The sequence below is a fragment of the Rattus norvegicus genome, chromosome 3, assembly GCF_021556685.1.
Source record: "Rattus norvegicus strain SHRSP/BbbUtx chromosome 3, alternate assembly SHRSP_T2T, whole genome shotgun sequence".
Taxonomy (NCBI): Eukaryota; Metazoa; Chordata; class Mammalia; order Rodentia; family Muridae; genus Rattus; species Rattus norvegicus.
The window spans coordinates 21932336-21960313 of NC_141536.1; the positions used below are offsets into that span (position 1 = coordinate 21932336).

At 39.4% G+C, this 27978-nt stretch overlaps 1 protein-coding gene across 5 annotated transcripts in view; it reads right to left on the reverse strand.

The window, feature by feature from the left end:
• The window catches only part of Nr6a1 (nuclear receptor subfamily 6, group A, member 1), a 187980-nt gene that overhangs the window by 141009 nt on the left and 18993 nt on the right, over window positions 1-27978 (reverse strand). For all 5 annotated transcript variants that reach the window (XM_087653001.1, XM_087653000.1, NM_001100861.1 and 2 more), the window contains 1 exon segment: window positions 5927-5968. In XM_087653001.1, the coding sequence (XP_087509127.1) occupies window positions 5927-5968 (42 nt within the window).

The following is a 27978-nucleotide window of genomic DNA, read 5'->3' on the forward strand; positions in this document are numbered from 1 at the left end:
TAGCCTAGAACAGCATACACTAGTATTTGCCATTTCTTAAACACTGCTCTAAACCATTTACATACATTACTTCACTTAATCCTCATAATAAGCTTAATAAACTCTGAATACCTTTACTATTTGCATCTTCAGATGAGAAAGCTGATACAGAGATTATATAATTTAATCAAAATTGAAAAGATAACAAAATACTGAGGCCAAATTGCAACTAAGCAATCTTGAGCCTGAATGCATACTTTTATTTCTTTATTTATTTATCTGTGGATGTGTGTGTGTATAGGTTTGTGCACATGTATACATTGTTTGCAGAAGCAGAAGCTGTCATCAGATTCCCTGAAACTGGAGTTACAGACATTTGTGGGCCCGCGATGAACATAACCCTGGTTCCTCTAGGAAAGCAGTCAGTTGCTCTGACCAACGAAGTCATCTCTCCAGCACCCAGATCATGCCTCTTGAATTCAGAAGTTTTTGCTTATATTAAAAAAACTAAAGCACGCATTTGAAATGTGAACTTAGAACTATGAACGTGTGCATTGGCACAGTATATAATGATGTAGGAAAATATAGATCCATCTGAATGCCCAGGAACGAAAACTTGGCTACGTAAACCACGGCCCAGTTGTTCCCCTCAATGACGTTGCCATCCTGCTAATTAAAAATATTGATTAAAATGAATGCCTCATGACTTGGGGAATAATGCTCTAAATGTATAAGGGAAAATGTATTAAAAGATGATCTCAAACACAAACCTGGGAAGACTATTCTCAAATGATAATATTTACTTCTTAGTGGGAGATCAGGGATTTTTGTATTTATATTTTAATGTTTTAAAGAAAAATAAAAGTAATACTACCAACTGAAACAAAATTGTCATTGTTCTCTTAATTCAACTGTATCATTAACTTCAGCCAGTTTGGGAAGACAAACATGCTAAGCCAATTTGAAACCTATCTAACTCCAAGCAGCCATTTCCTTTGATTTGTGCTCTTTGCACATCACAAATAAACATAGACAAAAAAGAACCTTCAACTTTGGAAACAGGATGAAATACTTTCATTTTTTGTTGATGTTTTCTCTGTAGTTATTTTAGGATCACAGTACAAGTAAAGAAATACTTTGTTACATATACGCCAAAACACAGAGTGTCTTTGCGGAAGTAGATTAGAGACAAAAGTTGAACTAAGGAGAAAGAACAGCTGTTGCTAATCCAACTGTTTACCCTCTGACCCTCTATCTGCCCCATAACTAAACAGTACCAATTGTTTCCCTGTGTTATGGGGTGTTTACAATCCCTGAGAGGCATGAAAGGAATTAATAATTTAGCCTAGAAAGCTGACAGCCTTTATGGGGAGCCCCTTGTCTGCAGGTCAGAAATCAGAGTGAGTGCTGTCTTGAAATCACAGGTTCCTTTACTGTTCCAGTTTTACAGCTTAATTGGCCCCCAAACATAAATCACTTATTTCTCCTGTTTTACGAAACAATGACTTCTATTCTCTATTTCCCTTGTACCAAGGCAGCCCTTGTTCCTTTGAGTTTTACAACTACATGGTAAACAAGGTAGCTGAGGGGAAAACTCAGGGAGCAGAGCAAACTGGAGTTACTTGGACATAGCACAGAAAGGTTATGGTGTTTTGAACTTCTCTCGACCTCTGGCTGCCCTTGCACGCAGCTCATGCTAAGGGCACAGTGTAGAGCGCTTGTAGAAATGAACTTAGCCTGAACCTGGGCCATAACATTGGACTCTGGGAAGCCCAGGACTTGTAGGGAGGAGCCAGAATGTGAACAGAAGCTCATATTTGAACCACACTGCCCATCTATCTGCTCTATCGCAGAAAAGGTAATTAAAAGAACACCTGGTAGATAAAATCTTCCCTTAAGTTTCCAACATATTCCACCTGCTGTACCAAATCTACTATCTACAACCACTACCCACAATTGGAAATTAGCTGCAAAGGTGTTCCTGTCACAAAATCAACAGGACCAAGCTTTTCCCACTAGGAATTTGCAGTGGGAAGACACTGGATCTCTAAATTCCAAAGATACAATGAAGAGAAAGCTCTGTTATATTCAATTTAATGTGTAAAAAGACTAACATGGAAGTTATTATTCCTTCTAGTCAGAATACAGAAATGCAGCATCGAAAAGAATGATCAGGGACCTGGCAAGACAGCTTGCTCAGATGCTTGCTACTCTTACAGAGGACCTGAGTTCCAGTCACAGCAGGTGTGAGGTGACTACAATCACCTGTAACTCTAGCTACTCCAAGGGATCAACACCCTCTTTCGGCAGTGATGGTCACCTATAGTCACATACAGATATACACAGATGCATACACATAATTAAAAATAAAAATAAAGGGGGTTGGGGATTTAGCTCAGTGGTAGAGCACTTGCCTAGCAAGCGCAAAGCCCTGGGTTCAGTCCCCAGCTTCGAAAAAAAAGATAAATAAATAAATAAATAAATAAATAAATAAATAAATAAATAAATGGTTCAGCCATCTAAATCCTAAAATCATTATAATCAATATCATCACTATCATAACCACAACCATTATCATCAGGCCTGGCCTGGTAGAACACACCTATAATCCATCCACTCAAGAGGAGGAGGAAGGATTACTTTGAGTTTGAGGCCAGAATGGACTATATAGTGAATTCAAGACAATCCAGACTACAAAGGGAGATCCTGTCTTTAAAAGACAAAACATCAAAATCTGATACAATTTGCACGGCCCACCTCAGTCTTGCAGCTTCCTATAACTTGACAGAATCAAGTTTGTGCACACTCAAATTCCAACACTAATACAGACTGAGATCGTAAATTTTACTTTTGTCAACCCATAATTATAATAATTATATCCTTACATGTTTCTTCAAAGACATAGGACAAAATTAAAATACTAAGTTCACAAAAGTCATGTAGGAACTGAGACTATTACCCACAATTAAGTAAGTACAATTTTAAAAAGAAAAGTCAATTTTGATGACTCCCACTCTATAGTAATATATAAAATCAATGTTTATTTTAATGTAATGGAGAAGTGTCTGTAAACCACCATATTCAGTAAAGGAACTCATCTAATCAAGGCTTTTCTCAACAAATGGCATGAAAAAGAAAACTATTTTTCCACATATTTCCAGTGAACTATACTTAGTCATTTGTGCAGTCTAAGGCTAAGAACTGAGTCTGAAGCACTTTGTTTTCAATTATTTGGTGTATTTTCTGTAGTGTCACATAAACACTGCTTACAAAATATCAGTGCCTTCCTGGTACTGAAAAATAGTTCTATAACAGGACATTAGAGATTAACAGAGACAAAACATTGTATTAACCCTCAGCTACTATACTGATACACAGTCTGCAGTCATAATATAAAACTGATTCCAAATTTTGTGAATTTCACAGAACCACATCTAAATGCTCAGTGGGGTAAGAACTCTGCTGCCAAACATCCTACATTTGATCCCTAGAATACACATGGTAAAATGAAAGAACTAACCCTCACAAGTTATCCTCTGACTTCCACATGTATGTTGTGGCATGCACATGCCCCTACATACACAATTAAGTTTAAAAAAAAAATTTAATTTCCTGGCATTTGATAAATATCATGGATTTATTCTGCTTGGCAATATAGTACTAGTTGAAAATATATGAATACTTATCTTAAGGTCTATGGGGAAAATACATGAGAAAGCCCATCTTCTCAGGGATGATATTAGCCAGATAAGCTTCATCATTTACCTAATAACATAATGATTAGTTAGCCCTGTGACTCTTTAAAAGTCCTAGAACCAGGAGGTAGCTAGACCATCTCCTAAATTTTAAATCTAAATTAACATTTGACCTTTTAGCATTATAGCAAAATAAGGTCAATACACAGTAGACACACTCATGTTTATTTCTCTAACAACTTTAACTATGTCCCAGAGTATTTCATGCAATAGTATGGGAGCAGAGGAAATTTAGATGACTATGACCAAGACTTCCGTAGTCTTGAAAGACATCATTTAACTAGATCTTGAAACAGTCACTCTTTTACTTTAATCTCAATAACATAGAAGCAAATGCCTTACAAATTAAACTGGCACAAAGATTATCACTTATAAACAAACATAAAGCTGAGCCTGGTGGCATACATTTGTAATTCCAGCACTCAGGAGAATTGGGAACTCACAGTCATCACCATCTACATTAAGTTTGAGACTAGCCTGAACTACAAGAAAGAAAAAAAAAAAAAAATCAAGAAATGAGGAGTAATTGGGCATGGTGGTGCAAACCTTTAATCCCAGCATTTGGGAAGCAGAGACAGGCAAATCTCTGTGAGTTTGAGACCAGCCTGGTCTACAAAACGAGTTCTAGGACAGTCAGGACTGCTACATAGAGAAATCCTGTCTCAGAAAGGAAAAAGAAAAGAAAAGGAAAAAAAAAAAGGAAAGGAAGGAAAAGAGAGGGAGGAGGGGAAAGGAAGGAGGGAAAGAGAAGAGGGAAAAGGAAATGAGGGTATTGGAGAAAAAAATGTTCAATGGGTAGAGTATATATTGTACAGCATGCTGGGTTTAACTCCCTAACACCCATGGAAAAGTCAAGCATGTGGTGTGTGTCTATTACCTCAGCACTGGAGAAATGAGAGACAGATCTCTAAAGCTTGATTCAGGATTAGTGAGAAATCCTGTATAATAATAATAATAATAATAATAATAATAATAATAATAATAATAATAGCAGCAGCAGCAGCAACAAATAGAAGAGAACATATAACTGTCCTCCAAGTGCACATGTACAAACACACATATGCACACACACACACACACACACACATAGACACACATGGACACACATGAAGAAGGGATGCAGAGAGGGAGAAAGGACAGGAAGGATGGAAAAATTAAGAGGAAGGATGGAGAAAGAGAAGGGAAGAGGAGAAAGGGGAGGACAGGAGGGAGAGAAGAGGAGAAAAAGGAAAGAAAGGGGAAGGGAGAAGAAGAAAAGAAAAGGGAGAAGGGAGGAGGGGAAGGGACAGGTAACAAACCTATGGGCATATCTATGAGGACATTTCTAGAAGGCTTTAACTGTAGTAAACTAACCCCTCATGGGGGCAGAACCATCCATGGACTGGGGTCCCAAACTCAATAAAATGTACAAAAAGCACTGAGCACCAGCACTCATGTCTCATCTCCTTCCTGAATACGACATAAATATGACTGCTTCACATTCTGCCCCAAAAACTAGATCTGCTCTAGCTGCCATGATGAACTATAACCCAAACTGTGAGCAAGAATAAACCCATCCCTCAATAAGTTTCTTTTGTTAGGTATACAGCAATGAGAAAAATAAGTAATAAATAAATTCTTTGAATAAACTGTGAAAAGTAATTTAAACATTTTTGCCAGATATAGTGGCAGATGCAAAGGCAAGTGGACCTCTGTGACTTTAAGGCCAGTCTGGTTTACAAAGTTAAGTTCCAGGACAGGCAGGGCTATATAGAAAAACCCTGTCTGTCTTGAAGAAAGAATGAGTAGATGAAAGAGAGAAGGGAAAGAGAAGGAAGGGGAGGGAGAGAAGGGAAAAAAGAAATGAAAAAAGGAAGAAACAAAGAAAAATTTTGAATATGGTAGTGTATGTACATAAATCTAACATTGTTTATTACTAATTTCACTGGAAGATGGAGAACTGAGCAAGGGTCATTTTAAAACTAAAATTTTCAGCAAATAATCTTCTATTTAAAGGATAGACCTGACCATCAAACAATACTAGCGAATAAGAGAAAAAAAGTCAGTAGAAAGGACAGACTATCATTCCTGAAGATATAATGAATGTGGGGGCCATTCAAGTAACAGATCAAAGATCCCTGAAGTCTGACACAGGCAAGTGCACAGTCACCCCTTTTCTGCCCAGCAAACACTGGGTAACATTTAGAACTTACTAGTGCCTGGATCAAGCTCTGCCAATTCATCCTGACAGAAACCTAAAGAGAGAACAATAGGGAAAAAACAATTATTATTTTTCAATTACTCCAAGCTGACTCTAAATATTAAAAATCAAATATCATTCAATGGGGGAGGATTCAGAATTCAGGCTAGGATGTTACACAGTTCTTGCTGAGGATGAGCAAAATACTGGTTTGAATTTCCAATAACACTCCCCTACTCTATGTTAGACTCAAAAATTAGTTTGGGTTTAAATCCTAGTTCTAACAATTGATTACTGTAAGGACCCTCTCCTCCTTGGGTTTCTATTCATCACCTAAATATAGAAATGGTGCATGTACCAGAGCTGTACCAGGAGAGAGTTTAGAAATATTCCTTAGCACACAGTAGGGACTCAATAAACAATAGCACAGTAAATATAAATGCCAATGTCTATTGGAATAAAAACTAGTAGGAAAGTTAAATCTCATTTAATATTTATGGTTTTTTTTAATGGTATCAATTATGTCCCAAAAGAAAGCAAAGCAAACAAGAAATTAAAACAAATATACAAGATGAGTTTACTAAAGATCATCACCAGTTAGGGTCAGGAATAAAACCCAGTTGTTACAGTGCTTGCTTAGCATACATGATGCCCTCAGTTTGATCTCTGGCACTGTATGAACTAGGCAGGGTGGTACATGCCTACAATCTCAGTACAAATGTAAATGTCTCTTATTTCCTCAGATGAAGGGATGAATGAGAGACATGTCCAAGCTGTGTGAGTGAATACAAGGCCTGAGTTGAACCCAGTATGTTTCTCTACACTAACTATCCCTAGGCCTAGGCTTGGAAACTTCTAGCCTCCTTACAAGCTAACCTTCCAAGCTGACTAATTCAATCTGGCTTCTCTTGGCTTCTGACTGAATTGTTCTGCTTGGCCTCATATGTACCTTGACAATACGGTCTAATCTTCTGGCTCCTTCTGTCTTCAACTGTGTCTATCTTGTTCTCTCTGAAACCTGTTTCTATAAAACCGCCCTGACCAAACACCTGCCATACACACACCACACCTTTTTTCCCCTCTCCCTGCTCTTAAGTAGCCTCTCTTCCTCTGTTGTTCTCCTACAAGTTGTGTGTATCCTACCTCTTGACTCATTCTACCAAATCTTTTCCTGATTTGTTACTTGTCTGCCTCTTAATTAGAGGTCACTTTCAAACATGGCTGCTTCCTTCTACAAACTAACCTTCATTGTTAGGGATTAAAGAATATGTCTATATTTCAGCCAGGTCATACTATAATCCAGGGCACGTTTGTACTCTAGACATATCTTTGCCTGTGATCTCTTGCTAGAACAGCCATGTTGCTGGATTAAAATTTCTCTACATCCCAGTACTCAATAGACAGTACTCAACAGACACAGGAGAGCCAGAGATTTAAGGTTATTCTTGATAACATAGCAAATACAAGGTCAGCCTGGAATATATGAGATCCAGTCTCAAAACAAAACTCTCAAAAAACTTTACATACACACAAATAAAACTAATTTTTTTCCATTACTAAGTATGCTTATCCTATGCTTGCTCACAAGACAGTGTACTTAGCAAGAATAAAGCCTTGGACTTAATTCCCAGAACCAACAAAATAAGCATTAGAATTAACATTACAAAAGATATTTCATATTAATAACACCTGTGCTTTGTATCTGCTTGGCGTGTAAATAACACTCTACAGAGAAAACAAGCATATTAAGTGGCAAACACAGTGAGTCCTTTGTACACACTTGATGAGAGTTATTTTTTCAGACAATAACTACCTTTCTCTTCATTAGCTTCTACTCATCTTTAGCTATTTTCTCAGAAAAGTGTTCTCTAGTATCCTTAACTTTTGTCTCTCATATATAAGGTCAAAATCATAGTTAAAACTATCTGTAACACTTGTAGTTGTTTCTCCACTGTCCTTATTGTTGGGGTCTGGGAATCGCTGCACAAACCACTCACACACCAATCTCAGTCAAACAGGGCTGATTTATTGAGTGCAAACCCCAAGACTGATAGATAGAGCAGGGATGCAATCTAGACTCAGGAGCTGAACTGTGACTGGGAGCCGGGATTCTATAGAGCTTTTAAGCCTGAAATTCACAAACATCTGTGCCAAATTATTCCACCAATAAGGATTTAGGGATAGGGGACTTCTTTAGGAACATGTCCTTGTACATTTATCCTGCCCTCGTTGGTTGGGTTATTCAACTGTGGTGAGGTGCTTGCCTTGCCTAACATTCATGTATTAACTTGCCAACCAGAATTTCCGTTACCAATGTACATGTCTCTTTCTGCTAAGTAGGATGCCAATTCCCAGAGAGGTCTTGGAAACTTAAAACTTTATTCAATCCCAACTTAAAATGGAAGTCTCAATCCAAATGGCTTCTCATATTGGTGCAGGTGTCTCTTTCTTGTTGGGGTCCATCCCAGAGGCAGCTTATCATACAGGTGCAGGAAGGGCTCCTGGGTGACTGGTTTGGGTCCAAGCTTATTGTGGCTAACTATACAAAGCATAACTAACTTCTATTGTGATTGGTTTCTAAGAACACCAAAGCACAGAACATAACAGAATATGCGATCAACTTAGAAATGAGAACGTTTCCTAGTAACAGTAGTTATATAGGAAAGTAACAGTTCAAAATTGATGGCTAGACAGACATCAGTTTCCCAGGCCGTAGCACTTATTATCATAAAATTATTCGTTTAATGTTTGACTCCACTGTTAAGACTGTTCCCTGGGAACAGGGGTCCTGTCAGGTTCTGTTCATATGTATTCCTTTACCTTACACAAACCTAAAACACAGCTGGTTGATAAACATCAACTGTAGTAATAGCAAATACAAAAATAATGGAGCAAAACTCAGAGTAAACCACACATAAAAAAATTCATGTCATCAAGGCAAGCTGGCAACTCAGAGCCACATGCAACAAGGATTCAAGTCGTAAGTGAACTGCTTAAAGGCCCTAAGTCAGATGTGGTGGCTCCTACTGGCAATCCCCATACTCAGGAGACTATGGCAGGAGTATCAGTACCAGTTCAAGACCAGACAGGTCTCCCTCCTTTCCCCACATCTCCCACCACCAGGAGGTCAAGGCCCACCTGGGCTAGTACCACCACCTACCTACCAAACATGCTATATTCCTTACTGGCAGTCTCCCCTGCTGCCACCACTGCCACCACCACTGCCACCACCACTACCACCACCACCACCACCACCACCACCACCACCCTCCCACACACAGTCTCAAGTTAAAATAAGTCAAATCACAATTACAACTATGAAACAGGAAAGACTTCCATATTTACAAAGTAAACCATGCTTATGGTTTAAATGCCTCCTTCACTAGGTAACAAACTCCTCAAATGTAGGGACTATGTTTAGCCAGTGAAACTGCTCCTATCTCTTGATTGTACAGAAGGTACTCAAACCCAAGATGATCTAAACAGAAATGCAAAAAGACTATTGCTCCAGTCTAGGGTAGGAAAGTAATAGAATGAGAAGATCTATATCTAGCTTGTACAATGCAGAAGGTCTGCAAGAGAATGAACCTTAAACAACAGAATTCTGAAGCCACTGAAAAGTAGTAATCTGAGAAGGCTACTTACAGCGTCTATAATACTTCAACTACCAGCAATGGGAACTGGAACAGCGGTGGTGAAATACCAGTATCTGAGTCCACAGATTACTTCTAAATAACAGAATTTATTTCTCATAGTTATAAAGGCTAGGATTCAGCAGATCCAGTGTCTAGTAGAAGCCAGCCTTCTGGTTCACAGGTCATACCTCACTGGTCTTCACATATAAAACAGACATAAATGAGTCCAGCGGGTTCTCTTTTATTCAGAAACTAAGATCCCTGATTACCTAACCACCTCTTTCCCAGTCGTAATATAATCACCTGTGGGTAGGATTTCAACGTAAGAATGTTGGAGGGACACAAACCTTCAGATCATAGCATTTGGCAATAAAGAAATAACCATTTCTATATACAGGTTACAGAACATACCAGAATCCTGAACGTTAACATGAGACTAAGCAGTCATTTGCTTATGAACCTATATTGCCCTAAAAATACAGTGAGTGCAAGAAGACAGAAAGGTACAAGGATAAAAGCCATTTTAGTTATATGACTTGGCAAGGCAAGGCAAGGAAACCCTGAGTCGAGGCTTCAAGTTTTCATTAGGCAAAAAGACTGCATTTGAGGTATCAAGAAAAGATAGAGCAGGGCAGAAAAGATAGTTTAGCTGCTAAGAGAACTGGTTGTTCTTCCTGAGTTCAATTCCCAGCAACCACATGGTGGCTCACAACCATCTGATGTCCACTTCTGGTGTGCATTCATTCATACAGATACATAAAATAAATGAATAAATCTTTTTTTAAGGATAAAGCTTAATACATCCTCTAAAAGTAACCAACATTCTGAACTCGACAGAATGACCCAAAACCTGAAAATTCCAAGAATAATGGGTTAAAGCAGTGGTTCTCAACTTTCCTAATGCCATGACCCTATAATAAGTTCCTCATATAGTGGTGAGCCCCAACCATAAAATTATTTTTGTTGCTATTTCACAACTGTAATTTTGCTGTTATGAACTGTATCATATTTTGAGAGACAGAGGTTTGTCAAAGGAGTCAAGATTCACAAGTTGAAAATCCTGGATTGACGAGCAAATCCATTCCTTTTATTTGTCTGCCAACCACTCCCTCCCTCCTATTAATAACTAACTTTTCTTTGGAGACTTATTTCTCTTTGTATCCATAGAATACAAGAAAGATTAACTCCAACCTTGCTGTAAGATGGGATAAACAGAGAACTATCCTATCTGTGGTCGTCTAAACAAAAGTTGAGGAGGCAGAGGCAGGGGCACAGGCAGAGGCAGAGGCAAGTGGTTCTCTGAGTTCAAGGCCATACTGGTCTGCAGACTGAGTTCCAGAACACCCAAGGATTCACATAAAAACCCTGTCTCAAAAAACAAACAAAAAGGAAAAAAAAAACAAAGGACTGATAAACAAACAATTCCCTAACTATCATAAAAGTATATAAAGCAAGCAAACTATAAATATATGGCAAAGTTTATATTCCCTTACCATAGCTGGAGATAAATACATAGTGAAAAGGAATCCTACACTTGCCTGTTTCTTTAACAACCGAAAGCCAACATGAAATGTCAATACAAATAGCCGCCATGAGCAACTAGTTTGGTAAATCAGCTATGACATGTGGTCCCTAAATGGCTCTAAGTTTAGGACTCTTCCTTTTTCTTTTAAATTTGTATGTTTCTCAAAACAGGGTCTTTGTGTAGCCTTGGTTGTCCTGTAGATAAGGCTCAGCTTAAACTCGAGACCTGTCTGCCTCTGCCTCCCCAATGCTAGGATAAAAGGGGTGTGCCACCACACTTGACTCAGACTTTTCTTTAAAACAAAAGGAACTTTCAAATGACAAGTTCTTCTCCAGACATTTGTTAAAATATAAAGATCAAAGTCTTGTTTGCCTTGGGTATAACCAACAGATTGGTAATAATATAGTTACCAATATTTTGTTATTTTGACTACAAAGCTGCATATTTACCTCAAAATTAGTTTAAACTTTTAAGTATGTATTTCTAAGCATGAACAAAAGGTTTATGAAGAGCAGATAATGCATTCCGATGGATTTTATTAAAGGAAGAAAATGTCACTATCACAGTACAAAAGAACCCTGAAATCTCAGCAGCCCACAGAGGTGAGAGATCCTTTACAAGGCCAAATCTTCTTCAGTTATATTCTATCATCCTACCTTCATGATCAACAAGCTTTCTACTTCAACTTCATAACCTCTAAACCTCCCAAGCAGCCGTGTATCTGGAACTCTTAATTTCCTAAGTGCATTATGGTCTATGTCCAATATACTTTTTAGCCTCCCTTCCTGTGTATGTGCATATGCTACCTTCTATATTAAAGTCCACTTTTACTTACTATACCTAGATCAGAACTCAGGTTAGGTCTTAGGCTCTGCCAATATACACACATACATGATTGAATGCAGATACAATGGATTTTATCTACTAGTTCTCCAGGGAACCTCTGAAAGGAAAAGGGGTGGGGGAGCAGGGGTGCACTGAAAGCATGTGACTTCAAAACAATCTTGAGTCAGGGTCTCACTATGCAGTCCAAGCTCATCTCAAACTTGAAAATCCCTTGCCTTTCTCTTAAATACTGGGATTAGTGTACTAGGATTATATACATGTACCACTATACCAAGTTCATGCAGCTACTTAAGTTCATTAAGGGTAAAATTAAAAATGCAGTTGATACCTGTGGTAGAACACATTTATAATCTCTGCATTGTAGAGACACAGGCAAGAAGATCAGGTTCTAGGCTAGTCTGAGAGAGACAGAGTCCTATGCCAGAGTGGGCTGAGAGGCAATGTTCTTTTCTTTGCTCATTCTATGAACACTGTTACCTTTTAATATTTGGCAATCATCATTAGACTGGGAAGAACAAACAACAACTACAATAAAACCAACACAGTATTTTTTACAGAGAATTTCTTCTTTTTATAGATGGAAGAATCTTTTGGTGTCAAGAGGCAAGATGTAGCCTGGGCATGGGGCGACTCTGAAGGAGTAGTGCTAAGGGAGGCTGTGTCTCGTCTTCTGGAAGCACCTGAACACCACGAGAACACCACCTGAACATGCACTGCCTATTGCATGATGGGAATAACTGGTGAGACCAGGGATGGTCTGCCCAGGATGTGCCATGAAAACAGCAGGCCCGGTGTTAAACGGATGCATCTTTGCAGCAAGAGCCGCTGCAGTTGTATGTTGAAGCTACACCACCTCTTCTTCCTCCTCAGTCTTCTGCCTGCTCACGTGGGCTAGTTGTAGGAGGTGAGAAAGAGGAGGGGGTGGGGAAGGTTAACCTTCACGTGCATCATCATACACCTCCATTACTTTTACAGTGGCAACATGTAACAGGTCAATGGCATGAGGTAGAGCTGGCAGTATGAACTGAAAGCATTCCTGAGATCCTTTCTTGCTACCAGGTTAATTATCTCCCTTACTCCACACACTGGTCTGTGAACCTGGATGTGTCAGAATACCTGGGGACTCAAGCTGCAACTGGGGTGTGGGCTGTGTGGGTTCGGATCAAGAGCCGAGATTCTGTTCCCGGCACAGGTGGAAACCAGAAGGTTGAGAGGCAGTGTTCTAAAAGGAGGGAGAGGAGAGGAGGGCAGCAGCAGCAGCTGCAGCAGTGATAACAGTAGCTGCCACTGCCAGACCTGGTAATCTCAGCACTGGGGAGGAGGCAAGAAAAGAGGATCCATGACTTACGGCCAGTCAGCTTAGTCTAATCAGCATATCCCAGGCCGATCAGAGACCCTGTCTCAAAAAAGCAATGTGGACAACATTCTGAGGAATGGCACGCAAGGATGATCTCTGGTCTACATAAATGTGAACACATGTACATGCACATGGCAAAGTCACAGAAAAAGATCCAAACCTACGGGGGTTGGGGATTTAGCTCAGTGGTAGAGCGCTTGCCTAGCAAGCACAAGGCCCTGGGTTCGGTCCCCAGCTCCGGAAAAAAAAGAAAAAAGAAAGAAAAAAAAAAAAAAAAAAAAAAAAGATCCAAACCTACTTTAAAAAATAAAACATTTGGCTGGAGAGATGGCTCAGTGGTTAAGAACACTGACTGCTCTTCCAGAGGTCCTAAATTCAATTCCCAGCAACCACACGATGGCTCACAACCATCTGTAATGGTATCTGATGCCCTCTTCTGGTGTGTCTGAAGACAGCTACAGTGTACTCACATGAAATAAATCTTTAAAAAAAAATAATTAAAAAAAATTTTTTAAAGTAAACATTTTGAAAACATACATCAGACAATGTACAACTGGGATAGCACACAGCAGTAAGTCAGAATCTTTTTATTTCATGTGTGCTCACACTCACACAGATACATGTGCATGTGTATGTATACGTGTGGAGAGGCCAGAGAAGGACTTGAGAGAATTAGCTCTCTCCTTCCTGCATGTGGACTCTGGGGCTGAATACAGGTCATCAGGTTGGTAACCCACAGAACCAGCCCAATTTATTTTAAAAGCTTTTAAACTTTATTATTCTGTGAGTGTGTATGTATGGCATGTTTAGTCAGAACAACGCTGTGGAGTCAGTTCTCTTCTTCCACTTTTATGTAGTTTCCAGGAATCAAACTCAGGTCCTCAGGCTTACACAGCAACAACTTTTCACTTTTAAGTCATCTCACCAGCCTCAGAAAGCTTTGAATTCTGGTACCATTACTTGTGTTGGTTTAGAGAGTGACTTCACCATTATGATCCAATCTTTGTCTAAGGACTGCTATAAAGATCCAATGATATGGAGCACTCAAGGCAGTGAAAGCACTTAATAGCTATAATCAGTACTGGTGAGAAAAGAGAAGTAGTAAAACATGGGGGTATGAGAAGGAACACAGCATTTGACCCAACAAGACTATAAGACTATCCAAGGAACAAAATTCAGAGGACATGGAAATGAAAGCAATAAAAAGAGAAGCAGAACGCACGGTTGTATCATAAAGACCTTTATTTAACTACCATACATGAAAGGTTTGGGTCTTTTACCCTGCAGTCGCTTACCAGGTACATATCTAAGAAGTTGGTCAATGGCAGCCCAGATGTACTTCAATATAGTGAGTTCTAAAATATGAACCAGAAAATTCAAAGTACATGGAGTTTTTATAAAACAAGGCTTTCTTGGAGACGCCTACAAATACGGCATAGCTGAAAGGGTTCTACTTACAGGACCTACCACCAATCCCACCATCTCCTAGATTCTTTCTGGTGTGATGACTGACTGACTGTGAGAAGAGAAGTAGCTTGACCGCAGCCTGCCACACTGTTTGTCATGTCTGTGGTCTACAAGCAAGCTCCACGTCCAAGCAGATTTACCATTTACCTTTGCATTGGCTGTGCATTAACTTCACATCTCTCTTGCTCTTCTGTCCAGCAAGTGAGGTGTCATTTTATACCCATTAGCTTTTTGTTTTACATAGGCAACCTAACAAGCCATACTTTAGTAATAGCAAGAAATACTTTTGAATGAAAAGATATTGCACTTCACATCCACACAAAAGCCAGCTGGCAGAGCTTCAAGTAAATAACAAGCCTTCTCCGGCTTCACAAATGTCAAGGTCACATTTACAAATACAACAACAAAAATGCCCATCTCCTAATGTCATTTCATTTCTTTAATGTGATATCTAAGGAGTTACACACACACACACACACACACACACACACACACACACACACAGAGGAAGTATGAAAGTGTACAGGACATACATATTTAGGTCCTTAGTTATATAACCTAGTATGCCCACATAGTCATCTGTTAGGTGTAAATGCAGCTTATGAGGAATGCCTGAATTTCTATGGAAACTTTAATAACGTCCCTCTTATCAGCCTACATCACCTTTCATAACATTCTTCAAGCTTCTAGCTTTGTAATTATAGCCTTGAAAGCAGATTAAGGGTAGAAAAGCCAAACCAAATTTACAACACTTCAATTAAAATATAAAAAAAAACAAAACAAAACAACAAAAAAAAAAAAACACACACACACACACACACACACACACACACAGCTTCAAGGCTATGGCTACAGAATCTGAAAGGAAAACAGTCTAGGACGCAACTGGTCTAGTGAGTAAGAGGCCATTACTGTTTCTGTGGGAAAGTCTTTCTCCAAAAACTGTGTGTCTTCTTTTTTTTTTTTTTTTTTTTTTTTTTCGGAGCTGGGGACTGAACCCAGGGCCTTGCGGTTGCTAGGCAAGCGCTCTACCACTGAGCTAAATCCCCAACCCATACAAAAAACTGTGTGTCTTGATGAGCCTCTAACATTTTTTATTTAGCACTTTGGATCTTTGGAGGAACAAGAATTAGTAGTTCTTTATTTGGCTTAGAGGTCAAAGAAACTTCAAAATCCATACATAGAAAAAATATAAAATGATTTGCCAGATGCCATTTATATAATTTTTAGTGTGTCTGACATTGCCTGGATGCTTCATAAGAATTCTCCCCAGGAAGCTACTGTTATCTCCATCTTACAGATTTAAATAGATTACTGTACAGCATTATATGAAATGACCACAGAAATCAGAAAGTTTTCCATATCAACCTCAACAGATGGCTTGATGGAACAGCAAAAGCCAAATCTTTAGGAGAAAAAGATTACTAAGGTGAGATTCAACTGAGGAAATGACCCCACAACAGAACAATGGATTTCGTTCTTATTCCCACTGAGAATCCCTTCTTGCCAAGCATGGTGACATTCTTCCTCAATCCCAGCACTTGGGAGACTGAGTGAGAACTTCCAAGAATACAAAATAGCTGGATCCTATAGCAAGTGTAAGACCAGTTTGTGCTAAACAGTGAATTCAATGCCAGTCTGAGCTACACGAAACTTTATCTCAAAAAACAAACAAACAAACAAACAACAACAAAAAAAACTTCTAATATAAAAGTATAATATGGAAGCATGATGCTTTCAGAGTCTAATCTCAGGAACAGAAATGATAAAGAACAAAATTGGAAGACACAAAAAATTAACCATAGGAAAGGATTACATTCTAGTGTACATATTGTTCATTAGGGTATTTTCTGAACATTACATATGTATAAGAGTTGGTGGTGGTATAAGAGGCCAGACATGGTGATGCACTTCTGCAATCCCATGGAAGGAAGAAGCAAAATTATGAGTTCAAACCAGCTTCAGCTACATAGTAACTGCAATACAAGTGTAGACTACATGAGACCCTGATTCAAAACAAAAATTACGAAACAAATGGAAAAAAAAACTGTATTTTAAAAATACAAGCCAGGTGTGGAAGCACAGGCCTTTAATTCCAGCACTTGGGAAGCAGAGGCAGATGGATCTCTGTGAGACAAGACCAGCCTGACAGCCTGGTCTACATACTGAGCTCTAGGAGAGACAGGGCTATACAAAGAACCTGTTTCAGGGGGGGGAAAGAACAAAAAACAAACCCAAAAACTATTCTCAGGATGAATTTGTAGCTACCCAGTGCCTATATCCATGAGAAATCACATTCTGATGGTAAGAGTATCAGGTTAGTAAAGGAGGAAAAGAAGGACTAAATATTACAAGAAAATAAGCCATCCGATCTTTTGGATTGCTCACCGTTAAGTAAATACACACAACAAATAAGCCCTTCTGTAGGTTCCATCAAACTCAAGATATCAAACTAAGTCTATTTCCTTTTTTCTTAATATTTATTTTGTATGAGTACATTGTAGCTAGGTGTCCTCAGACACACCAGAAGAGGGCATCAGATCCCATTACAGATGGTTGTGAGCCACCATATGGTTGCTGGGATTTGAACTCAGGACCTTTGGAAGAGCAGTCATTACTCTTAACCACTAAGCCATCTCTCCAGCCCCTCTATTTTCTTTTTGAAACCTGCTTTCCCTATACTCCCCCAACCAACATTTCAGATACCATCAATTTCCATTCTCCAAGCCAAAACTGCTCAGAGCAACTCCAGCTCCAAGGAGTCCAATTGCCCCTTCGAGCCTCCACTGGCACACACATATGGGCATACATACATGCTGGCAAAACACTTGTGCACATAAAATAATTTTTAAATCATAAAATCCTGAGGCTCAGCAGTTACGATCACTTAACTCCTTTTGCAGATGATCCCAGTTAAGGTCCCTGAACCCATGCATGTGCTGACTCACAGCTATCTGTAACTCCAGTTGCAGGGCATCTAATTCCTCTTGCTTCCACAGGCTCCCAGATACAACTAGTACCCAGACATAATACTCAGACATACATACACGCACATAAAACTAAATATTGTTTTTTTAGAAAATCAAAAAATTCTAAGGTAGGCATGGTAGCATATGCCTTTAATCCAGCTCTCAGGAGGTATAGTCAGGTGGATCTCCGTAAGTCAACATGATCTATACAGAAGTTTAAGACTAGGCAGGGCAACAGAATAGAGAAAAAACAAGATCCTAAAATCACATTGCTACTCTTCCAAATTCCCTTTATAGTCCATCTTATCACTCACAAGGGCACTTTCAGTCTTTCTCAAATCTAGACCTAGTTCAAAAGCCTTCCTTACCCTACAATCCTAGACCATTAAAATTGTTCTTTCTCAGCTGATGGTGAGATTAAATGGTGGTGGTGATTAAAGGTTTCATGTCTTTAATCCCAGCACTTGGGAGGCAGAGACCCAGAGATCTCTGAGTTCAAGGCCAACTGGTCTATAGAGTGAGTTCCAGGAAAGCCAGGGCTATATAGAGAAACCCTGTCTCAAACAACAATCAATAATAATAATAATAATAATAATAATAATAATAAGAAGAAGAAGAAGAAGAAGAAGAAGAAGAACAACAACAACAACAACAACAACAACAACAACAACAACAACAACAACTTGTTCTCCCTGCCTATGATGTATATATACTCTCATGTCAACTTGATACAAGCTGAGTCACTGGAGAGGAGGGAGCCTCAGTTGAGAAAAATGCCTCAATAAGACTGGGCTATAGGCAGGCCTATTGGGTATTCTTAATTAGTGATCAATGTGTTAGGCTCCAGCCTATGGTGAGTGGTGTCACCCCTGGGCTGATGACCCTGGATTCTATAAGAAAACAGCTGAATAGGCCATGGTAAACAAGGTAGTAAGCAGTACTCCTGCATAGACTCTGCATGAGTTCCTGCATCCAGCTTCCTGCCTTATTTGAATTCCTGTCCTGACTTCCTTTAATGATGAACAGTGATATGGAAGTGTGAGCCAAATAAATCCTTTCCTCTTCAACTTGTTCTTGGTCATGGTATTTCATCACAGTAATAAAACCCTGACCAAGACACTGTCGGCTCTCCTCTCAATTTCTAGTGGATTTCTACTCCAGTCCAAAATCCTATTCCTTCCCTATATAGTATGGCACTTGATGCTTTTAAATTACAAAAATAAATTTTATTTACACAACCTTATTCTTTTTCTGACATACCTTCAAGTTTGAAAACTCCTATTCCCAAACTCCCCATAATTTACATAAAGATTTAAAAATGCCAACTTCAATGTTGAAAATATTTTACATGAAATACCATAAAGTGATATACCAGAGATGTTAGACATCTAAACACTAGCCTTATTCTGGAACTAAGCAGCCAGTTGGTAATGTTACACATCTACACTCTGTACCTCCACTTTCCTCCATTTCTTCAGTAAAGGACATCTACTCTTTTGGCATCCCTCTCAGGTCTGGAATCTACCAAGAGTATCAAAACAAAACAAACAAGAACAGAAACAAAAACGAACCCTGCATCTCAGGACTGGAGAGAGAGCATCATGGTTAAAAGCTGCTCTTTCAGAGGATCTGGATTCTGTTCTCAGCATCCACATGGCAGCTCACAGCCCTCTGGAATTCTGGTTCCAGGAGATCCCACCTCTGGTCTCATGAGGCAGGACATGGATTTTGTCCACAGACACAGATAAAGACATAAAATACTAGATATAAAATACTAGAAATATTAAACTACTTTTTTGGGGGCCAGCAAGATGACTCAGTTAATAGTGACTGATGCCTGATGCCCAATGCTGCTAGCATGTCAATATGAACTCAACCTCTAAAACCCACTCAGAGGCAAAACCAGAAAGTCAACTCCACAAAGTTGTCCTTGGACCTCCACGCATGTGCTCATGTTCACACATGTACACACACACACACACAGAGGAAAATTGGTTTTTCTTAAGTTGCAAGCATTGTATTACAGAGGTTAATGTTATCTTGACACAAACTACACTCATATGGTAAGATAGAAGAACCTCAACTGAGAAAATGCCTCTGCCAAATTGACCTGTGGGCAAGCCCTGAGGGGTATCTTTTTGATTGATGATTGATCCGGCTTAGACCATTGTAAGCAGTGCTACCTTTAAGCAGGTGGTCCTGGGCACCATAAGAAAGCAGACCAAGGGCTGGAGAGATGGCTCAGTGGTTAAGAGCATTGACTGCTCTTCAGAGGTCCTAAGTTCAAATCCCAGAAACCACATGGTGGCTCACAACCATCTGTAATTGGATCTGATGCCCTCTTCTGGTGTGCCTGAAGACAGCTGCAGTGTACTTATATATATAATAAATAAATAAGTCTTTAAGGGCTGGAGAGGTGGCTCAGTGGTTAAGAGCACTGACTGCTCTTTCAGAGGTCCTGAGTTCAAATCCCAGCAACCATATGGTGGCTCACAACCATCTGTAATGAGATCTGATGCCACCTTCTGGTGTGTCTGAAGACAGCTACAGTGTACTCATATAAAATAAAAAATAAATAAAGAAATAAATAAATCTTTTTAAAAAAGAAAGAAAGAAGAAAGAGAGCAGGCTGAGAGAAGTAAGCCAAGAAGCAGTATTCTTCCATGGCTTCTCTTCATTTCCTGCTCTGCTTGAATTCCTGCCCCTTCTGTGACAGGTTTGTTACGTAAAAGTATAAGGTAAAATAAACCCTTTTCTCCTAAGTCATGATCTTTATTGGCTTTTGGAAACCTACCTAAAACAATCATCTAATACTAACATGAGGAACCTGAGTTAAGAGATAAGCACTCTGTATTGGAGATAAGTGCACTGTTGCTCTGGAAGTGGACCTGGATTTAGTTCCCAGGTCCACATGGCAGGCCACAGCTGTAACTCCAGTTACATGGGATCTAACCCCTTTTGAGGGGTGTAGTGGAGGAAGTTTTGTTTTGTTGAGATAAGGTTTCTCTTATGTCACCGCCCTGGTTGTCCTAGAACTCCATCTGTATAGAATAGAGACCCAGGTTGGCCTGGAACTCACAGATCTGCCTTTCTCTGCCTCCTGAGTGCTGGGATTAAACGATGTACCACAATGTCCAGCCCAGCCTCCATAGAGACCAGGCATGCAATACATATATGAAGGCAAAGCATTCATACAAATAAATTAATCTTAAAAAACACAAATAAATAAGAGATGATTACATTCTCTCAGGGTGGTAGTGGGTAAGCCTTTAATCCTAGCATTCAAGAGGCAGAAATAAGCAGATCTCTAAGTTCAAGGCCAGCCTGATTACGGAATGAGTTCTAGAACAGTCAGCGCTGCAGAAAAGCCCTGTCTCAAAAACAAACTAAAACATTACATTCTTGTTTTAAACTGAACAAACAAAACATGATCCAATCTCTCCCATTCCATCCTACCTCCCATTTTACAGAAGGGAAAATAGCCGTATTCCTGTGATTTTAAAGAAACACAATTCAAAGAGTTCAGAATTTTCCCAAGCTAAAAACAAAAATAAGACTTACCTCAATCATAGAACTGTTGGAAGGCTCAAGTTAAATAATAAAAGTCAATAATACCAAGAACACAGTAAATGTTCATACTAAACTACCCATTATTATATGTGACAAAACTCTAATCTTCACCTTATAAAACGCAATCATAAATAGACTTGAGAAAGACTTCTTAATTTGAAATGGTTCTAAGAAACAAATTCCACTCGGCAAACACTTCAGGAACAACATTATTCAGCATTACTAAGTTATCACCCAATGATACTGAGATGTTGGCTCCTTGGTGGGGCTACAGCTCTTTGATCATCAACCTCAGATCCAAGATCTCAGCTGAGCCAACTAATGAAATAATTAGGTGCCACAGATACTACTAATCTACCTGTCTTACCCCATGTACATGTACATGATACATGTTTCCCTATACTTCCGTTATACTTCTGCACTTACAGACAAGTACTACTATTACTATGTATAGTGGCAGTACAAACATGTTACTAGAATTCTATCTTAACTTCCCTGTGCCTCAAAATCACGTGAAATACCACAAGTAACTGGATTCCTGAGTAGAATTGTGAGGCAGACAGCTGCTCTGGTCTGACTTCAGCAACCCTCTGAATAGGATTCACATTCCTGAGTGACAATTTTAGTAAGTGACCATAGTTGTCAGAAAGCTAATGCTGTAAGAGCAACAAAACAGATTGAAACACAAGATGACTTGGAAACAGAGCTTTATACCACACTAGTTGCTTATAACCCGATCACATTATGCCTCTCGAGATTTTAGTTTCCATTATTCATTCCTCATTTTGTTCCCACTGGCAGGCACTCAGGTAGCCTAATGCTTTATTTCCTAAAAGGCATCAGGTATCAAAAGAACTTCCTATTGTACTCAGATCTCTGCCACATACCCAAAGATAGCTATTTAAGCAAGGACTCTTAGCTTCTTTGCCCCCTAAACTGGCAAGCATCTGTCTTCAACTCCTTATCTTTTTTCCAAACCAGAAACTGTAAACTGACTTTCTAGTTACATAGAGGTATCCAAAACACCAGCAAAAATGAAAAATTAAGTCAGGACTTAAAAGCAGTAATTTTCTGAGCATATCTGTCTCTGTCATTTAAAATGGAGAAAGCATTACTCTTGTTTTGTGTTGTTTTTCAAGACGAGAATCACTCTGTATAGCCTTGGCTGTCCTGGAACTCTCTGTAGACCAAGCTGGGCTCAAACTCAGAGGTCTGCCTGCCTCTGCCTCTGGAGTGGGACACCACACCCAGATGACTTTTGTATGCTTTTAATTCTCACATCACACTAAAGCAACATTTTCTAAATACTAAGACCCTTAATAATGGACCCTTTGGCTCCTCCATCAAAGACTTGCAGATTCAAAGAGCCCTGAAGGTGGAAAGTGTGGACTTGAGTTCTATCTCTGAGCAAAGACATTTAATTTAATTTAATTTAATTACTGTCAATTCTCCCACAGGTAATCTGACAATAATGCCATTCTCCTTGTAAAACCGCTACATGTTAACACATGAGAACAGGATAAATTTCAGTTTAAGAAAAGAAAAAAGCAAACACCGGGCTAGAGAGTTGTCTTGGTGGCTAAGAGTACTTGTTTTTGCAAAGGACCCAGGTTCAATCCCCAGTACCCACATGGAAGCTTACCAGGCACCAGGCACACATGTGGTGTTCAGATCTATACACAAGTTATACACTCACATAGACAAAATAATAAAAATAAATTTAAAAATTTTTATAAAGCAAAGGCAAACTATTTACTACACAATTCTCACAGAAATACATTACACCTAAGATTTATCAGGCTAACATTTACCATTAACAAAGCTACAAAAATCACAATTCAACTAAAAAATCTGTTAGACAAAACCTTTCTTTTTATATTTTTATGTTTTTAAGATCTATTTATTTTATGTATGTGAGTACACTGTAGCTGTCTTCAGACACACCAGAAAAGGGCATCAGATCCCATTACAGATGATTATGACACACCAGGTAGTTGCTGGGAAATAAACTCAGGACCTCTGGAAGAGCAGCAGTCAGTGCTCTTAACCGCTGAGCCATCTCTCCAGCCCCCTTTCTTTTTAATTAGGAACAATTCAATATATACTCTAAGTGAGAAAAGAGAAAATATGAGTTCTGTGTGTAATTTATAAAGTGATAAAAAGTTCTCTAGATAGGACAGCTAGGAAAACTCTTGTCTTGAAAAAGCAAAAGAGAAAGAAAGGAAGGAAGGAAGAAAATTACAAAAATTGTAACTACGACATATGAAAATTTCTGATAATTATCAAGTGCAAATACTTCAGACTGAGGCTGTGTGTTTTGAGAGTGGCAATATTAGGAAGTATGGCCTTGTTGGAGTAGGTGTAGCCTTGGAGGAAGTGTCACTGCGGTAGGCTTTGAGGTCTCATATGATCAACCTATGCCCATTTTGGCTCATGGTCACTTTTGCTGTTTTCAGATCAAGATGTAGAATTCTCAGCTCCTTCTCCTGCATGGCACCATGATGATAATCATCTAAACTTCTGAAACTGTAAGCCTGCTCTATCAAATGTTTTCCATTATAAGAGTTTCCGTGTCATGGTGCCTTCACAGCAATAGAAACCCTAACCAAGTTTGTGTAGTGGTACTTGCCTTTAATCCCAGCACTCAGGAGGCAGAGATAAGCAGATCTGTGAGTTCAAGGACAGCCTAATCTGTGGATCGAGTCCCAGAACAGCCAGAGCTTTCCATAAAAACCCTGTCTGAACAAACATAAGTAAAAAAGTTAAAATACAAGAGTGGTGGTGCACACTTTTAATACCAGAACTCAGAGAAAGTGGCAGGTGAATCTCTGAGTTCAAGGCCACCCTGGTTAACAGAGTGAGTTCCAGGATAGCCAAAGATACACAGTGAAACCCGGTCTCAAAACTTTAAAACAAAATAAAATAAAATCCAAGCAATCACCTTTTTAAAAAGAATAGTATCTTTGAAAAATATCAAATGACTCAGCAAGCAAGAATATCTGCTATGCACAACTGGAGTTTGGATCGCAGCACCCACAAAACAGCCCTGGATATCCAGCAAATGCCTGAAACCCAGATCTCAGTGAGTTAGCACACTTCTAGCACTACACACGTGTTTAACAATGTGTGCTGACAATCACACACATAATTTAGTAAGTCTTTATTTAAAAATCAAATTATGGAGCTGGAGAGAGGGCTCAGTGGTTAAGAGTACTGGCTGCTCTTTCAGAGAACCCAGGTTCAATTCCCAGCACCGACAGGGCAGTTGACAACTCTCTGTGACTCCAGTTCCAGGGAATCTACGTCTTCATACATGTAGGCAAAAAAAAAAAAAAAAAAGCACACAAAATAAAAATACATTTTTAAAAATCAAATTAAGGACTAGAGAGATAACACAGCAGTTAAGAACACTGACTGTTCTTCCAGAGGACCTGGGCTCAAATCCCAGAATCCACATGGCAGCTCACATGTATCCTATGCCTTCTTCTGGCCTTTGCAGTCACCAACACAAATGTGGCACACAGACACACATGTAGACAAAATTCCTGTATTAAATAATAGGCTTTTTAAAAGATTTACTTAATGTGTACAAGTACTTTGCCTGCATGTATGTTTATGTACCACTTTCGTGCCTGGTGACAAAGTAGGGTGAAAGAGGATCCTCTGGGACTGGAACAACAAAACAGACAGTTATGAGCTGCCATGTGGGTGGGGGAATCAAACCTTTGTTCTCTGGAAGAACAGTTCTCTTAACCACTGAGCCATCTCTCCAGCCCCATAATAAGTTTATTAAGTCAAATTATAATCTAGATTCTAATCAAGATAGTTACATCAGGTATCTGTTTACTGTCTCTAACAAAATAATTCACTAAAGTGACAAATTTATAGTAATTATAAATTACAAAGCTGCAATGCTTTTTAATTATACAAGATGAAAACTACACTAGTTGGGCATGGAGGCACACATCTTCAATCCCAGCACTCTCAGGAGGCAGAGGAAGGTGGATCTCTGTGTGTTCAAGGCCAGCATGGTCTATAGAGGAAGTTCTAGGACAGGGGCAGGCTACACAGAGAAACACTGTCTTGAAACACCAAAACCAAACCAGGGCAGACCAAAACAACCAAAGAAATAAAAACAGGCATTATCTTTTGTGATGGTTGAATATGCTTGGCCCAGGTAATGGCAGGATTAGGTGTGTAAGACCTGCATCCTAGCTGTCTGGAAGTTAGTATTCTGCTAGCAGCCTTTAGATGTGAAAATATAGAACTCACAGCTCTAGTCCTGCACAATGCTTGCCTGGATGCTGCCATGCTCCCACCTTGTTGAAACTGGACTGAACCCCTGAACCTATAAGCCAGCCCCAATTAAATGCTGTCCTTTATAAGAGTTGCCTTGGTCATGGTATCTGTTTACAGCAGTAAAAACCTAACTAAGCCATCTTTTCAATTCCCTTTTAATCTTTCTGATACATCAAAAGAAGAAGTTCAGTTTGGTCTTGTGCTGCCTCTCTAATGCTTACTACTAATCATTATTATTGCAAAGATTTAATCAGAGACTTTGGTAATTCCCCATATTACTAGAACTTAGCACAATTTTGTTTTTATCATAATTTTAGTGTTCTATATTTTGGCAAATAACTTTTTATTTAGGATAGTTCAAATTCTTGAAGTGAAAACTTAAGGTTCTTTGGAAAGTCAGTTGTGTCAGATGGTGTTTTGCTGGAGCAAACACGTGAAGGAGTGTTTTTCTGAAGTGGACACAGGAGAAAGAATGTTCTGCTAAAGCAAACACGTGAAAGGACTTGTGCTGAAGGATTCTTTGCTAACAACGGACACGTATTGGTTTGCTGTACATTGAGTAGTGGAGCTCCTGTCAGGACCCCATAGAGAGAAAAGCACCAAAAAATTGTGCTGCAGCTTCTTGCTGCTTCCTCAGACTCAGGCTGATTGGCAGAGTGATGTCAGCTGATACAGACTCTGGAGTTTTGCTAAGACAGACTCATGTGCTGAGGCAAGATTCATAACAAGGCAAGTCTGTGAAGGACACATGGTGTTTGGAGGGAGTACAAATAGGACTCAACAGACAGAGAGGGGCACGCCTGAAGAACAAGCTATGCAGTGCTTCTGATCTTCACTTCGCTGACAGACCTGTGCCAATTTGGCTGAGGCCTGGTCTCTGATAGGTTAAGCAACTGCTGCGATTGTGTTGGCTATCCCAACTCTACCAAACTGTACTGCTGTGAAGGGTTTGCGAGTGGACTGAGTTGCTGCTGCTGACCTGTGAACTGAACTGCCAATTTCCTGACAATGCAGATGGGATTTGCTCCAAAGAACCATTTCTAAACAGGTCCACTTTCCCCATATCCTTTCTTTTCCACTACTTCTGGTGGGTGGAGGGCTAGAAGGCAGGTTAAAGCATTTTTAAAAAACCATCATTAAGGGGTTGGGGATTTAGCTCAGTGGTAGAGCGCTTGCCTAGGAAGCGCAAGGCCCTGGGTTCGGTCCCCAGCTCCGAAAAAAGAACAAAAAAAAAAAAAAAAAAAAAAACCATCATTAAAAGTAGGCTTTAAAAAATTAAAGCTAGGGGTTGGGGATTTAGCTCAGTGGTAGAGTGCTTGCCTAGGAAGCACAAGGCCCTGGGTTCAGTCCCCAGCTCCGAAAAAAAGAACAAAAAAAAAAAAATTAAAGCTAACAAGTTCTCAAACGTGTGGTAACTAAGCATAGTGGCCCATGTTTTGATCTCGGCACTCAGAAAGAAAGGGTGGAAAGATCTCTGTTAAGTATAAAGCCAGCTTGTCTACGTACTGAGTTATAACCAGCAGGAAGTTATTTAATAAATTTTAAGTTTACCTAGTACAGAGAACAAACTCCTGAAAGCTGTCCTCTGAACTCCACACAAATATTGTGCCACGAACTCATGAATGCACATACATATATAAATAGATAAATGTAAAAACTGGAGTTTGCAAACTATTACTATTCAATATTTAAAATGTTAAATAAAATAATATATTATACAATTGCAAAAATTATGATACTGATACAAGAAAGACTGAAGTTTGAAAAAACTGGTGTAGAAGACATGCTTAGCATGCAGGATTCAATCGACCCCCAGAACTGGGAGGGACTGCTAGACTGGAATAGTTGTATGAGTCATGTTATTTATTTTCCACTTGAAGTCTCAGTTCACTCATCTATAATATGGGCTTGTATCATCTTTCAAGGAAAGTGGAAAGGATGACGTGAATTAATGGAGCCCAATGCCTTGTTCTTAGTGTCTAACACCTATCTGTTCCTTCCCTTTTTAAGGATACGGTCAGAAAGCACTTACAGAGAACTCCAGGGAAAAGCTCTGAGTGGAGACTGGGAACCAGGCTTCCTGTATATTAAAGGAAGAAGCCTATGTTTTAGTTGAAATGCTCCCCACTAAGAACCTCTGGGGACCTTGTTTTGCTGCTAAAGCTGCAGTCTGCTCTCCTAAGACTCATAACTCTAGTAGCACACAAGTGACTGGGAATAAAGTGCTACAGAAAAAGTGGTACTTATCTTAAATCACAGAGAAGCCTGGTTCCGGAAAGTGGGGTAGGAAGACTAGGCAATTCTACAACAAAAGCCCAAGCTAGAAGACCCTGAAGGGCTGGAAATTCTTCAGTGGGTTAGGCAATTATCCCCCAAACTCTCAGGAAGGAGAGAATG